This window comes from Heterodontus francisci, chromosome 34, assembly GCF_036365525.1.
Source record: "Heterodontus francisci isolate sHetFra1 chromosome 34, sHetFra1.hap1, whole genome shotgun sequence".
Lineage (NCBI taxonomy): Eukaryota > Metazoa > Chordata > Chondrichthyes > Heterodontiformes > Heterodontidae > Heterodontus > Heterodontus francisci.
In genome coordinates, this window is record NC_090404.1 from 17300684 (window position 1) to 17316597 (window position 15914).

Below are 15914 nucleotides of genomic sequence, written 5' to 3' on the forward strand. Positions count from 1 at the left end.
ATTAGCTCCTTTCAGTCAGGGTACTACCAGCTCCTGGGCTATTTACAGGTGGTGGGAGTGGGAGATGACATCAAGACCACACCATCAATGTGTTGTCATCACGATGCCATGACATCATCAATGTCAGTGAGGATGTGGCCAAACCAGTCGATCACTGTTTAATCCAGGCTCAGGAGTGTTTGATGGGGACAGTGTAGCTTTATCCTGTATCTAACCCCTTTTCTTTCATAAGGTGGCCTTTATACCCCAGGCCCCTTTCATATATTTTATGTCAAGGGGGCCTTTATTCCTCAGCCCCCCTTTATATACATATTTTTAAAATAATTTGATTAAAAACAGATAAATAAACGAAAAACTCAAATTAAAATGCCATTCTCGGCATTGATGGGGCACTCCAGTCCCTGCGGTGCCCACCGGTCGCGGGAGGCCTCAAGCGTACCGGCGGACACCGCATGCTCCTTCTTCAGGGACACCCGGGCGCGAACGTAACCGCGGAAGAGGGACAGGCAATCAGGGAGGACAGATCCCCCCGGCGGCCCGCAGCCTTGACCTGTGAATTCCTACCTTGGCCAGGCCCAGGAGCAGACCGATGAGGAGATCCTCCTCCTGGCCCACGCCCCTCCGCACCGGGTGCCCAAAGATCAGGAGCGTGGGACTGAAGTGCAGCCATAACTTGAGGAGCAGCCCCTTCAAATACTCAATGAGGGGCTGAAACCTCACACACTCCATATATATGTGAATCACAGACTCGTCCAGGGTGCAGAAAGTACAGGCGGCCTGGGAGTCCATGAACCTACTTAAAAGTCTATTGCACGGGACTGTCCTGTGCAGCACCCTCCACCCCAGGTCCCCGATGTAAAGGGGGAGGACTCCCGTGCAGAGAGACCTCCATCGGGGTTTCCCCTCGCCACAAGATGGCAATGCGGACCGCCAGGGCATATCCAGCCGGCTGACGAGGGCGAGGAAATGGAGAGTGTGCAGGAGAAGTCCATACAGGAAATCCCTCCGCGCCGATTGGAATGGCACAGTGGGCATTTCCGAGAGGTGGCTCGGGTTGTGCGGGACCGACTCCAGAGGAGGGTTTCCGGGCCTGGGTCCGATGAGCAGTTCCGGCCGAGTGGGGGTCAGCTCAGCCGGGAGCGCTCCGCTCTCCCGAGTCCCTTCGCCACCCGCAGTGAGGGGCATCCCGGAGACTTCAGCTACTCCTCCACCCGCTGGTCCATCCCCAGAGTCAGCCGCCCGGACAGCTGAGGTGCTCTCCTCCGCCGGCGGGGGAGAGCCCTGACTGGAGGTGACCATGTTCCAGACTTGGAATAGATCCCGGTAAAAGACAGGCAACTCCCTCAGAGAGGTGCGGCTAACGGTCTCCGCTGCGAGCTGCATGTCGTCTTCAAGGCAGTGACACTGGCGGAAAAAATACGTCGCCAGCGCACACCATCCAGGAGGACGCTCGACGTACAGGTATCTCTGCAGGGTCCGAAGACAGAGAGTTGCAGCCTGGGTGCGGACGCACTCCAGTGACTGACCGCCCTCCTCGATCAGGAGACTCAGGACTGCGGCAGAGACCCAGTGTTTCCTCTTGCCCCAGAAGAAATCGACGAGTTTCTTCTGGATTTTGCTGGCGAATGCAGGGGGCGGGGCCAAAGTGATCAGCTGGTACCACAACATGGAGGCCACCAGTTGGTTTATGACCAGCACTCGGCCCCTGTAGGAAAGCACTCGGAGCAGTCCTGTCCAGCGCCCCAGCCGAGTGATGACTTTCGCCTCCAACTCCTGCCAGTTTGCCAGCCAGGCTTCCTCAGTGGGACTAAGGTGGACTCCCAGATAGAGGAAGTGCGTGGTGCTCCACGCAAAAGGTATCAACTCCTCCGGTAGGGAGTCCACCCGCCACTGACCCACCAGGAGTCTGAAACATTTCTCTCAATTTGATCTTTGCGGAGGACGCGGCAGAAAAGGTCTGCTGGCAGTCACGCATCCTCCGCAAATCAACGGGATCTGTGACCGCGAGGAGCACGTCATTGGCGTAAGCCGAGAGGACGACCCGCATGGCCGGCTCGCGCAGAGCCAATCCCATCAACCTCCTGCGAAGCAGGCGCAGGAACGGCTCCATGCAGATGGTATATAATTGGCCGGACGTGGGGCATCCCTGACGCACTCCTCTCCCAAAGTGAAGGGGCACCGTTAAGGACCCGTTAACTTTAACCAGACACTCTGCGGCGGCGTATAAAAGTCGGACCCGGGCCGCGAAATGCGGCCTGAGTCCTAACGCGTGCAGAGTCCTGAAAAGGTATTCGTGATCCACCCTGTCGAACGCCTTCTCCTGATCGAGGGAGAGAAAGGCGACTGACAGACCAGTCCTCTGGTAAAGATGGATCAGGTCCCGGACCAGGTGGCTGTTGTCCTGGATGGACCAATCCGGGACCGTGTAGGACTGGTCGGGGTGGATCATGCAGGCCAGCACAGAACCCAGGCTGGTAGACATAGCTCGGGCAAAGATCTGATAATCCGTGCTGAGAGAGACCGGATGCCAGTTTTTAAGCAGGCAGAGATCGCCCCTCTTAGGCAGCAGGATGATGACCGCCCTGCGCCACGAGAGGGGCATCTCCCCAGTCGCCAGGCTTTCCCCCAGGACCCACATGTAATCGTCCCCCAGGATGTCCCAGAATGCCTCTCCTCTCTCCACTCTGCAGTCTCCACGCTCTCCACTATCCAGGCTCTCCTCTCTCCACTCTGCAGTCTCCACGCTCTCCTCTCTCCACTCTGCAGTCTCCACGCTCTGCTCTCTCCACTCTGCAGTCTCCACGCTCTCCTCTCTCCACTCTGCAGTCTCCACGCTCTCCTCTCTCCACTCTCTTCTCTCCACAGTGTAGGAGAAGCTTTACTTCGCTCTCCACTCTCCAGGCTCTCCTCTCTCCACTCTGCAGTCTCCACGCTCTCCTCTCTCCACTCTGCAGTCTCCATGCTCTCTTCTCTCCACTCTGCAGTCTCCACGCTCTCCTCTCTCCACTCTGCAGTCTCCACGCTCTCCTCTCTCCACTCTCTTCTCTCCACAGTGTAGGAGAAGCTTTACTTTGTATCTAACCGGTGCTGTCCCTGCCCTGGGAGCATTTGATGCTGTTGGATTAATTCTCTTGATACTTTTTCTGGTTCAGCGTCACTGGTCGCTTATTAAGTAAACCTTACTTTCCCCAGGATCTGGACTGCATCCATTCCTGAGCAAATGCTTGCATGACCCAGTTATTATAACAGAGCTCTCAGACTTTGCATACTGGAACCAGGAGGGAATATCAGACAGGAATATCAAGGTGCAAAGAATACTGGGAGAGATACTGAGCACTCGAGTAGGGAATAGTAAGTTGTTAGGTGGGGTCAGAGTAAGGGAGAAAGTAATAAAGTCTAAATCAGGGTTAACGTGCATGTATGTGAATGTACATAGCTAATAAGTTTGGTGAGATACAGGCACAGATTGCCATGTGGAAATAAGATGTTGTGGCTATAACAGAGACCTGGCTCAAAGAAAGGACTGGTCGTTAAATATTCATGGATACTAGGTGTTCAGGAAAGATAAGAAAGGGAAAAAGGGGGGAGGGGTGGCAGTATTGATTAATGAGAGCATTGCAAGGCTGGAGAAAAAGGATGTCCCAGAGGGGTCGAGGACATAATCTATTTGGCTAGAGCTAATGAACAAAAAAGGTGCAGTTACATTGCTCCGTGTTGTCTATAGGCCACCAGCTAGTGGGAAGGACGAGGAGGAAGAAATTTGCAAGGAAATTACAGATAGGTGCCAAAATTCTAGGGTAGTTATAATGGGGGACTTTAATTATCCAAATATAGACTGGGATAATAGGAGTGTAAAGGGCAGTGAGGGGCAAGAGTTCCTAGAGTGTGTTCAGGATAAATTTCTACAGCAGTATGTTTCTAGTCCAACGAGAAAGGAGGCACTGGTTCTTGCGAATGAGGCGGGCCAAGTGGATCAAGTATCAATAGGGGTGCATTTAGGGGATAGTGATCATTGTATCATAAGGTTTAGGCTGACTGTGGAAAAGGACAAAGAGCAATCCAGAGTAAGAATAATTAACTGGGAGAAGGCCAACTTCAATGCGGTAAGAACGGAGCTGGGGTGAATAAATTGGAGTCAAAAGCTGGCAGGAAAACTGATAGATGAACAATGAGCTACCTTCAAAGAAGAGATAGTTCGGGCACATTCAAGGTATGTTCCCTCGAAGGGGAAAGGTAGGGTAAATAAATCCAGAACTCACTGGATGACAAAAGAGATAGAGAGTAAAATAACAAGAAAAAATGTGATGACGACAGATACCAGGTAGAAAATATTACTGCGAACAAGGCTGAATATAGAAGGTCCAGAGGGGAAGTGAAAAAGCAAATAAGAGAAGCAGAGAGAGAGCATGAAAACAGTCTGGTAGTTAACATAAAAAGGAATCCCACAGTTTTCTATAGGCATATAAATAGTAAAAAGGTGGTAAATGGAGGAATGGAGCCGATTAGGGACCAGAAAGGGGATTTACACATGGAGGCAGAGGGCATAGCTGAGGTATTAAATGAATACTTTGCATCTGTCTTTACTAAAGAAGAAGATGCAGCTCAGGCAATAGTGAAAGAGGAGGTAAGTCAGACACTAGAGGGTTTAAAATTGATAAGGAGGTGGTGTTGGATAGGCTGCCTGCACTAGTGTATAATGCACCAAGACCAGTAGAGATGTATCCAAGGATAGTGAGAGTGGAAATTTCAGAGGCACTGGCCATAATTTTTCAGTCTTCCTTAGACTCGGGGTGGTGCCAGAGGACTGGAGAATTGCAAAGGTTACACCCTTGTTCAAAAAAGGGTGTAAAGATAAGCCCAGCAACTACAGGCTAGTCAGTTTAACTTCAGTGGTGAGGAAAATTCTAGAAGGAATAATTTGGGACAAAATTAATAGTCACATGGACTATTAATGTGGGTTAATTAAAGAAAGCCAACATGGATTTCTTAGGGAAAATCAGGTTTAACTAACTTGTTGGAGTTTATTTGAAGAGGTAACAGAGAGGGTTAATGAGGGCAATGCGGTTGATGTGGTGAAAGTGGACTTTCAAAAGGCATTTGATACAGTTCCACACAACAGACGTGATCAAAGTTATAGCTCATGAATAAAAGGGACAGTAGCAACATGGATACAAAATTGGCTGAGTGACAGGAAACAGAGAGTAGTGGTTAATGGATGTTTTTCAGTCTGGATGAAGGTTTGTAATGGAGTTCCCCAGGGATCAGTGTTAGGACCCTTGCTTTTCCTGATATATATTAATGACCTAGACCTTGGTGTACAGGGCACAATTCCAAAGTTTGCAGATGATACAAAACTTAGAAACATTGTGAACTGTGAGGAGGATAGTGCAGAGCTTCAAAAGGACATAGACAAGTTGGTGGAATGGGCAGACAGGTGGAAGATGAAGTTCAATGCAGAGAAATGTGAGGTGATTCATTTTGGTACGAAGAACATGGAGAGATAATATAAAATAAAGGATACAATTCTAAAGGGGGCGCAGGAAAAAGGGACCTGGTGTATAGATGCATTAGTCATTGAAGAAGGCAGGACAGATTCAGAGAGCGGTTAATAAAGCATACAGTATCCTGGGCTTTATTAATAGGGGCATAGAGTACAAGAGCAAGGAAGTTATGTTGAACTTGTATAAGACACTAGTTTGGCCTCAGCTGGAGTATTGCATCCAGTTTTGGGCGCCGCACTTTAGGAAAGATGTGAAGGCATTGGGGAGAGTGTAGAAAAGATACATGAGAATAGTTTCAGTTGTGAAGATAGATTGGAGAAGTTAGGACTGTTTTCCTTGTAGAAGAGAAGGCTGAGAGGTGATTTGATAGAGGTATTCAAAATCACGAGGGGTCTGGCCAGAGTAGATAGAGAGAAACTGTTCCCACTCGCGAAAGGGAGGCCACATATTTAAAGTAATTGGTAAAAGAAGCAAAAGTGACATGAGGAAAAACGTTTTCACGCAGCTAGTGGTTAGGGTCTGGAATGCGCTGCCTGAGAACGTGGTGGAGGCAGGTTCAATTGAAGCATTCAAAAGAGAACTAGACAGTTATATGAAAAGGAAGAATGTGCAGGGTTCTGGGGAGAAGGCACTAGGTGAATTTGTCATTTGGAGAGCCGGTGCAGACACGACGGGCCGAATGGCCTCCTTCTACGCTGTAACGATTCTGTGATTCTTGGACTATAATCACATACTGTTACCAACTCCAGGCACCAAACCCTGAACCAAAAGGTTTGTTTATTTCTATAGACAGTGACGTTCAGTGAACAGTAAATCATAGTGACCTATCTCCTCACACTCCTGCACACATAAGAACAACAACCGTACAACACATGTTTACTTTAAAGGCAGATTTACCTACTGCAGCCACACTCTAGATCACCTGACCATTGCCAGGGCAAAACCTTTTTTTGAATGGCTGTGAGATTGATTTATTGAATGTAACATGCCTGTCTCCGCCCCTGCCTCAGCTCATCTGCTGCTGAAACCCTCATCCGTGCTTTTATTCCCTCTGGACTTGACTATTCCCAAGCCGTCCTAGCCACATTCCCATTTTCCATAAACTTGAGGTCATCCAAAACTCTGCCGCCCGTATCCTAACTCGCACCAAGTCCCATTTCCCCATCACCCCTGTGCTCACTGACCTACACTGGTTCCCGGTCTGACAATGCCTCGATTTTAAAATTCTCATCCTTGTTTTTCCAATCCCTCCATGGCCTCCTCCCTATCTCTGTAACCTCCTCCAGCCCCCACAACCCTCCGAGATCTCTGCGCTCCTCTAATTCCGGCCTCTTGAGCATCCCCCGATTTTAATGGCTCCACCATTGGCAGCCGTGCCTTCAGCTCCCCGGGCCCCGAGCTCTGGAATCCCCTCCCTAAACCTCTCCGCCTCTCTACCTCCTTCTCTCTCCATTTTTTAAGACGTTCCATAAAAGTGACCTCTTTGACCGTGCCTTTGGCCAGTTGCCCTAATATCTCCTTATGTGGCTCGGTGTCCAATTCTGTCTGATCCACGCTCCTGGGAAGCGCCTTGGGACGTTTTACTGATGTTAAAGGTGCTATATAAATGCAAGTTGTTGTTTGAGAAACAGCTGCCAGTCAAAGCCACTGCCCAGGCTGGGGGCCTGAGCACGTGCTCTGTGGCCTGGTGGTTTGTAAATACGCCCAAGGATGCTGAAACAAAGTCAAGAGGTGCCTACATCTTCTATTAGTACACAGCCACAGGAGGAGGCCATTCAGCCCCCTCGAGCCTGTTCAATTAGATCATTGCTAATCTCAACCTGTCTTGGGTCCATACCCAACACAGACCTATCAATCTCAGTTTTGAAAAATCAATTGACCCCAGCCTCAACAGCTTTTTTTTCTGGGGGTGTAAAAGAGTTCCAGATTTCCACTAGCCTTTGTGGGAAAAACTGCTTCCTGACATCACCCCTGAAAGGCCTGGCTCTCATTTTGAGGTCCCCTGTTCCGGACTCTACTTTTTAAAATTCGTTCATGGGATGTGGGCATCACTGGCTAGGCCAAACATTTATTGCCCATCCCTAACTGCCCTTTGAACTGAGTGGCTTGCAATGCCATCACAGAGGGCATTTAAGAGTCAACCATGTTGCCGTGGGAATCACATGCAGGCCAGACCGGGTAAGGACGGCAGATTTCCTTCCCTAAAGGACGAGTGAACCAGAATGGGTTTTTACAACAATCGACAACGGTTTCACGGTCACCGTGAGGACTAGCTTTTTAATTCCAGATTTATTAATCGAATTCAAATTTCACCATCTGCCCTGGTGGGATTCGAACCCACATCCCCGGAGCAGTAGAGCCTGGGCTACTAGTCCAGTCACATTATCACTACGCCACCGCCTTCCCCTCACTCTAGCGCATCCTTTGACCTTCTTCAAATCCTGGCTTATCTTCGATATTTGAGGGACTGCATTACAAGAAATAGTCATTCTGGAACTTGCTATTTACCAATTGACATTGGTTAAGGACACCCTAGTTAGCTGGGCTGGAACGGAACTGATGTGTTTCCCTCAGAGAAGGACCCCAGCTGATTCCTCATATACTGATTCTAATAACACAGAATATACACTTTAAAAAATTCAGCCTGAATAAAGAAACTAGGTGCGCAGAATGACGAAAATGTCCCATTTCCCGGCACTGACTTCCACGAGCACAAACATTCACCGAAAGTAAAGCAAAATGCAGAAGATTTCACAGCACAGAAAGAGGCCATTCAGCCCACCATGCCTATGCTGGTTGACAAGGTGCCATTCATTCTAATCCCACCTTCCAATTCTTGGTCCGTAGGTTATGGAATCTCAAATGCGCATCCAAGTGTTGTTTTTTAATCCCAGACCCCTCGCACCTGCTGGGTGAAAAGAAAATTCTCCTCAACTCCCCTCTAATCCTTCTACCAATAACTTCTAATCTATGTCCTGGTTATTGACCTCTTTGCTAAGGGAATTAGGTCCTCCCTATCTACTCTATCTAGGCCCCCTCATAGATGTATACACCTCAAATAAATCTCCCCTCAAAGAAATGAACCCATCAGGTTTTCCCCCAGACACAGAGGGACAGGGAATGTCCAGAATAAATCATCAGTCAGCTCCAGCCTTATCTCAGTGACATCAGGGACTTGACACGGTGTTTGAAACAAAGCTGATTGATTCGTCAGAATATTAAAATCCAGAATTATTAACATCAGCAGAAATTACCAGAATGTATACAGTTCTGTCCTGCAGGGTTTAACAGCAGAATCCAAGCCCTGCAGTCAAACATGTGTACGCTGGTGTCTCAGAAGGTGAGACGACTGAGTGAATCCTTTCCCACACACGGAGCAAGTGAACGGCCTCTCCCCAGTGTGAATGTGCTGGTGCGTGAGAAGGTAGGACGAACAAGTGAATCCCTTCCCGCACACAGTGCAGGTGAAGGGCCTCTCCCCGGTGTGGACCCGCTGGTGGGTCAGCAGATTCGAGGACTGAGTGAATCCCCTCCCGCACATGGAGCAGGTGAACGGCCTCTCCCCGGTGTGGACCCGCTGGTGCCTCAGCAGGTTAGAGGAGTGAGTGAATCCCTTCCCGCACACGGAGCAGACGAAGGGCCTCTCCCCGGTGTGGATGCGCTGGTGCATCAGCAGGTGTGACGAGCGGGTGAACGCCTTCCCGCAGGCGGAGCAGGTCAGGGGCCTGTCTCCGGCGCGAGCGCACTGGTGCGCCAGCTGGCTGGATGCTCGCCTGAACCTCTTGGTGCAGCGGGAGCAACCGAACGGCCTGTCCTCGCTGTGAACGCGCTGGTGTTGCACCAACAAGTCGGGGCTTTTAAAGCTGCTTCCGCAGTCAGGGCATTTGAAAGGCCTCTCGTCGGTGTGGACCAGCTGGTGTCTCAGCAGGTGGAACGAAGAATTGAATCCCTTCCCGCACACAGAGCAGGTGAACGGCCTCTCCCCGGTGTGGATGCGCTGGTGAGTCCGCAGGTGGGACGACTGAGTGAAGCCTTTCCCGCACACGGAGCAGGCGAACGGCCTCTCCCCAGCGTGGATGTGCCAACGCTTTCCCGCCTGGGTCTGGCACAGTAACCCCTTCTCGGAGTCGCCGCAGTCACACAGCTGCCCTGTGGCATGGCTGCGCTGGTGCCTCGCCAAGTTGGACAATCGGCTGAAGGCTCGTCCGCAGGCGGGGCACATGAACGCTCTCTCGCTGCTGGGATTGGTGCCCTGTTCTGCCATGTTAGGGTCCTGATGAACAGAGTGATTCTGTTAAGATCTTGACAAGATGCAATTCCTCCCCTTCCAATCCCCTGTAAAAGGATTTCACAAAATTCATCGCTGTTAACTGCAGGATAAAAATTCAGAACAGACAATTCCCTTTTCTACAGAAGGTTCCTTCCTCTTTTGCACCCTCTAAGCTGTAAATTTCCCCGTCCGACACACTCAAGACGTGATCTCATTCAAACATACAAAATTCTTACGGGGCTCGACAGGGTAGATGCAGGAAGGATGTTTCCTCTGGTTGGGGAGTCCATAACCAGGGGACGCAGTCTCAGAATAAGGGGCAGGCCATTTAGGGCTGAGATGAGGAGGAATTTCTTCACTCAGAGGGTGGAGAATCTTTGGAATTCTCTGCCTCAGAGGGCTGTGGAAACTCAGCCATTGAGTATGTTCAAGATTGAGATCTATAGATTTCTACCTATTAAAAGCATCAACGGATACGAGGATAGTGCTGGAAAATGGTATTGAGCTAGAAGATCAGCCATGATCTCACTGAATAGCAGAGCAGGCTTGAAGGGGTGAATGGCCGACGCCTACTCCTATTTCTTAGGTTCTTACACTCTCTTCCTTTAAAATCGAGATTCCTCACATTTTTTTAACCTCCCTTCCTCGAGCCAGAGACTCGACGCTGGCATAAATCTCTGGTCCAGCAATCAACATGGGTTCAGGAAGGGGCAGATCCTATCTGACTGGCCTCCCTGATCTGTTTGGGGAAGTGACAAGCCGGATGGACAGTAATAAGTCCGATGACGTGGTCTCTTCTCAACTTCCTGAAGGCTTTTGATAATGTGGCACACGAAAGGCTTTTAGTTAAATAAATAAGCCTTGCATTTATCCGGACCCTTTCACAAACACTGGACGTCCCAAATGTCTCTACAGCCAATAAAGTACTTTTGAAGTGTCGTCACTCTTGTAAATGTAGGAAATATGGGAGGCAGTCACTTTGAACACAGCAAGGTCCCACCAACAGCAATGTGATAATGTTGGAATTATAAAGAGGGCACTGAAGGAGGGGTTTGGGGGGTATTCCAGAGAGTGCGACCAGGTGGCAGCAGGCATGGTTGCTCATGGTTTGGGTGATGGGGATGCAAAAAGAGGCTGGAGTCAAAGGAACATGGAGCTTGGAGGAGGTTTATAGCACTGAAGGAGGTCATACACGACATACAGGGGGATAGTGCTGAAGGTAGGGTGAGAAAAGGAATTAGCCACCAAGTGTTCAACTTCAAATAACTTGTATGCATTGCAAGTTAGCTTCAGATGAAAACTATTGGAGCCCACTGGACTCACGATAGGCCCACATGGATGAGGAGAGGTCGTTATAGACCAGTCTCACTCCCAACTCCACCCATTGCATGCTGAGATTTGGATACCCGTTGGCTGGGAGCTCGGCGGGATCTGGATGATCCAGTGGCTCTCAATCTGTCTTTCCAAAAGCAAAACACTGCAGGTGCTGCAAAACCGAAACAAAAACAAAAAATGTTGGAAATACTCAGCAGGTCTAGCAGCATCTGTGGAGAAAGAAGGAACGAACCAACTATTGGATGTCTCAAATTGCTTTTCAGCCAAAGAACTGTTTTTTGGAAGTGTAGTCACTGTTGAAATGTAGGAAACATGGAAGCCAACTTTCACACAGCAAGATCCCAATGTGATAAAGGACCGGATAATCTGTTTTTTTAGTGATGTTGGTTGAGGGATAAATATTGGGTCCAGGACACTGCGGTGAACATCCTGCTGCTCTTCTTCCAATAGCGGCTGGGGGGATCTTTTACATCCACCCTCGAGGGCGGACGGGGACTCTCGGTTTAATGTCTCATCTGAAAGTCGGCATATCTGACGGCGCAGCGCTCCCTCGGCACTGGTCCCTGGAGCGTCGGCCTTGATTTTTTTTGCTCAGGTAATAGAAGTGGGGGTGGGGGAAATGGGAGGACTTGAACCCAGGACTTGGAAGCGCTACTAACTTGAGCCAAGGTTTGGGCGACCTTCTCGCCATCGATGTTGACTCTGTATTTTTCTCTGTCTTTCCGCAGAAGCTGTTGGGTCTGCTGATGAGCATTTCCTGTATTTTATGGGGCGTTTTCTTCCGTTATGCCTGTGTTTCCAGTCTGGGAAGGTGATGGAGAAGTTGGGGAGCGGGGGCGGGAAAATGCAGACAATGGCGGCCCGAATAGCCACAATCCTCTGCGCGCCAGAAACCGTTCTATCTCCCTCACTCTCGTCTCAACGCGCATGCGTTCCATCCCCAAGGTGGGGGGAGTGGAGGCTGGTCCCGCAGTGCATGCCGGGGCGGGCTGGGCTCGGCGGTGAGTCCTGGTCGGAGCGAAAGGGAAAAAAATAATCACCGGGGTGAGGCCCCCGACTCCAGCCTCACCTACCCGGTGCTCGGTGTGGGCGGAGCAGGGAAAGAGGGTGGGGCGGGACAGAGGGGAAGGAAGGGCCCCAGACTGGCTGAAGCGATGCTCATGCAGCCCAGCATCGACCCTCCCTCCGCCTCCCACCTGCTCCCGATGCACCTCGAAGCTTCTCTGTCCGCTACTCGACAGAACGCGCATGCTCAGGATGCGGACGCCCCGCCCCTTCCCTAAAGCGCCTGCGCCCTCGGCCCCTATCAACACCGTTGGGGCACTTTCTCCCGCGCGAGGGTGTCTGGGTAAGGGCGGCGGCCATGGAAGCCGTTCGATTGCCATGGCCGCCAACATGTTGCTCGTTGTACTCCCATGTTTCTGATTGCTCTTCCAGGGAGCCCGTGCTCAGTCCATGCAAGGCGGTGGAAGGGGTTAGCAGTGATTCGTTCGGAAAATAACGTTTCGGGCATAATGGTGGTGAGTGTGCAATACTGCTTAGGAGGAACAGGCAACTGTCGACTGCTGGTTTCCCAGAGCTCTCCACCACTGGGGTTTTGCTCCATTCATGTGGGGGTCTGTCATAGTCTAATTGATAGGGATTGATTGCTATGGTTAGTCAACCATGTATTGATGTCCAAAGGGACCTGGGTGTCCTTGTTTAAGAGTCACTAACAACTAGCATGCAGGTGCAGCAAACAATTAGGAAGGCAAATGGTATATTGGCCTTTATCAGAAGGTGTTTTGAGTACAGGAGTAAAGACGTCTTGATGCAATTGTGTAGAGCCTTGGTGCGACCGAACTTGGAGTATTGTGTACTGTTTTGGTTTCTTCATCTAAGGAAGGATATACTTGCCTTAGAGGGGCTGCAAAGGAGGTTCATCAGACTGATCCCTGGGATGGAGTGATTAAGGAAACTGGGCCTGTATTCTCTAGAGTTTCAAAGAATGAGAGGTGATCTCATTAAAACTTACAAAATTCTTACAGGGCAAAACAAGGTGCATGTTTCCCCTGGCTGGTGAGTCTAGAACCAGGGGACATAGTCTTGGCGATAAGGGTTAGGCCATTTAAGACTGAGATGAGGAGGAATTTCTTCACTTAGGGGATAGTGAATCTTTGGAATACTTTACCCCAGAGGGCTGTGGAGGCCCATTCATTGAGCATGTTCAAGAGAGGAATCAATGATTATCTAGATACTAATGACATCAAGGAATGTCGGGATAGTGCGCAAAAGTGGTGTTGAGGTAGATGATCAGCCATGATCTAATTGAATGGCCTACTCCTGCTCCTATGTTCCTAACAACGCCACTGTCATTGTATCTTGGCAGGATGGTAGACAGCAAACTAGATGGATCTTGGATAATAAAAACAAGAAATGCTGGAAATACTCAGCAGCCCTGGCAGCATCTGTGGAGAGAGAAGCAGAGTTAGCATTTCAGGTCAGTGACCCTTCATCAGGTCCATCTTGTTTTTATTTCAGATTTCCAGCATCTACAGTATTTTGATTTTATTTTAGATGGATCTTGGTCTATTTTTGTCTTGCAATTCCTACCTTCCTACTTGCTAATTCTTTCCCAATCGGGAGTTGAGGCTGGTGGGTCCGAGAAAATATTGGAGACACTCGGCATCTGCAGAGAGAACTGTTTACCTTTTGGTTGCAGACCCTGCCCTTTTTGTACTGATCAACCTGACAGTAGATGTGGCTTGATTGACATATGCATCAAACCAGTATGTGGAGGGGAAAGTAGCAAGTGGACAGAGCAAGCAGAGCTGAGGAGGGCTGTGGCTTGCAGTGCTGAGCTTGGTGCTTCTCGTCCTTGGGTTCACTAGAACATCTGGGAAGGGGAAACTGAATATTCGTTTTATGATTTTTTTCAAAAATCGAAGCGCTATTATAAAAACAGCGAGAATATTCCTTTTTTGAACCCTTTCTGTCCTGGCTACAAACAGATTTTAATTACCCTGAGGCTGTTCAGCTAATATGAGGAAAGCTAATTCTCTTCTTTTCCCTTGGAGTTTTGTTGTTAATTTCAGGCCCTGAACAAAAAAGATTGGGAGGGTGGGGGCTCTTAAAGATGGAGTACAATTGATAGTTAAAAGGATGCTGTTTCGCCTTTAGCTGCTTTTATAGTACTTTAGATTCCTGTTTGTGGGAGCTTGGCTGCCAAATCTCCTACATTACAGTGTTGAAGTCATGAAAGGCAGGCGCTATATAAATGCAAGTCTTTCTTTTAAATATTCCATACGATGTTCCCACTAAGCCCGGGAAATGCCCACACAGGCTGAGCACAACAAAACAAGATGAGAGGAGTCGTTGGTTTGCTCATTCTATTTCGTTTGAGGATAGCATGAGGGAGGATCTCAGATCAGAAGAACAAAATGTGGAATCTGTTTGGATAGAGCTAAGAAACAGCAAGGGGCAGCAAACATTGGTAGGAGTTGTTTATAGGCCACCAAACAGTAGTAGTTGTGTGGGGCATGGCATTAATCAGGAGATTAGGGAAGCATGTAGCATGGGTAATACAGTAATCATGGGTGACTTCAATCTGCATATAGACTGGGTAAACCAAATGAGCACCAATGCTGTGGAGGACAAGTTTCTGGAGTGTGTTAGGGATGGTTTACTAGAGCAGTATGTTGAGGAACCGACTAGAGAACAGGCTATTTTAGATCTAATATTATGAAATGAGAAAGGGCTAATTAATAATCTTGTTGTAAAAGATCCTTTAGGGATGAGTGACCATAATATGATGTTTGAAAGTGAGGTAGTTCAATCCGAATCCTTTCAACAAAGGAAATTATGAAGGCATGAGGGGCAAATTGGCTGAGGTGGATTGGGAAAATACATTAAAAGGCATGACAGTAAATAGGCAATGGATAGTCTTTAAAGAAATATTACATAGTTTACAGCAACTATACATTCCTTCAAGGCAAAAAACCCTAAAAGTAAAAGCTGTCAACTGTGGATAACAAAGGAAGTTAAGGATTGTATAAGATTAAAAGAAAAGGCCTATAAAGTTGTTCGAAATAGTAGTAAACCTGAGGATTGGAAGGATTTTAGAATACAGCAAAGGAGGGTGAAGAAACTGATAAAGAAAGGGAAAAATAGAGTATGAATGTAAGCTGGTAAAAATATAAAAAGGGACTGTAAAAGCTTCTATAGGTATGTAAAAAAGAAACGTTTGGCTAAGACAAATGTGGGTCCATTACAGGCAGAGTCAGGAGAATTTATAATGGGGAATAGAGAAATGGCAGAGAAGCTAAATGATTACTTTGTGTCTGTCTTCACTGAGGAAGATACAAGAAATCTCCCAGAATTAGAGATCCAAGGGATTAGGGGGAATGAGGAATTGAAGGAAATTACTATTAGTAAGAAGGTTGTATTGGAGAAATTAATGGGGCTGGAGGTTGATAAGTTCCCAGGACCTGATATTCTACATCCCAGAGTGTTGAAAGAGGTCGTGTATGGAGATAGTGGATGCATTGGTGATCATCTTCCAAAATTCTACAGATTCTGGAGCAGTTCCTGCAGATTGGAAGAGAGCAAATGTCACCCCACTATTTAAGAAGGGAGGGAGAGAGAAAACAGGGAATTACAGACCTGTTAGTCTTACATCAGTCATTGGGAAAATGCTAGAATCTATTCTAAAGGATGTGATAAATGGACACTTGGATAATAATGATCTGATTGGGCATAGTCAACATGGATTTATGAATGGGAAATCATGTTTGACGAACTTGTAGGAGTTTTTTGAGGATGTTACTAAC

The 15914-nt window shown here is 48.4% G+C and overlaps 1 protein-coding gene across 5 annotated transcripts in view; it reads right to left on the reverse strand.

Annotated features, from left to right (window-relative positions):
- Window positions 1–6305: 6305 nt before the first annotated feature.
- The window catches only part of LOC137349122 (zinc finger protein 132-like), a 109348-nt gene continuing 99739 nt past the window's right edge, over window positions 6306–15914 (reverse strand). For 2 of the 5 annotated variants that reach the window (XM_068014495.1, XM_068014496.1), the window contains exon 3: window positions 6306–9836. In XM_068014495.1, coding sequence (XP_067870596.1) covers window positions 8812–9765 — 954 coding nt within the window. In that variant the 5' untranslated portion in view covers window positions 9766–9836 and the 3' untranslated portion in view covers window positions 6306–8811. Of the gene's footprint in view, window positions 9837–11765; window positions 12343–15914 lie in introns of those variants that run through there. The other 3 variants (XM_068014499.1, XM_068014497.1, XM_068014494.1) reach the window with 3 other exon arrangements.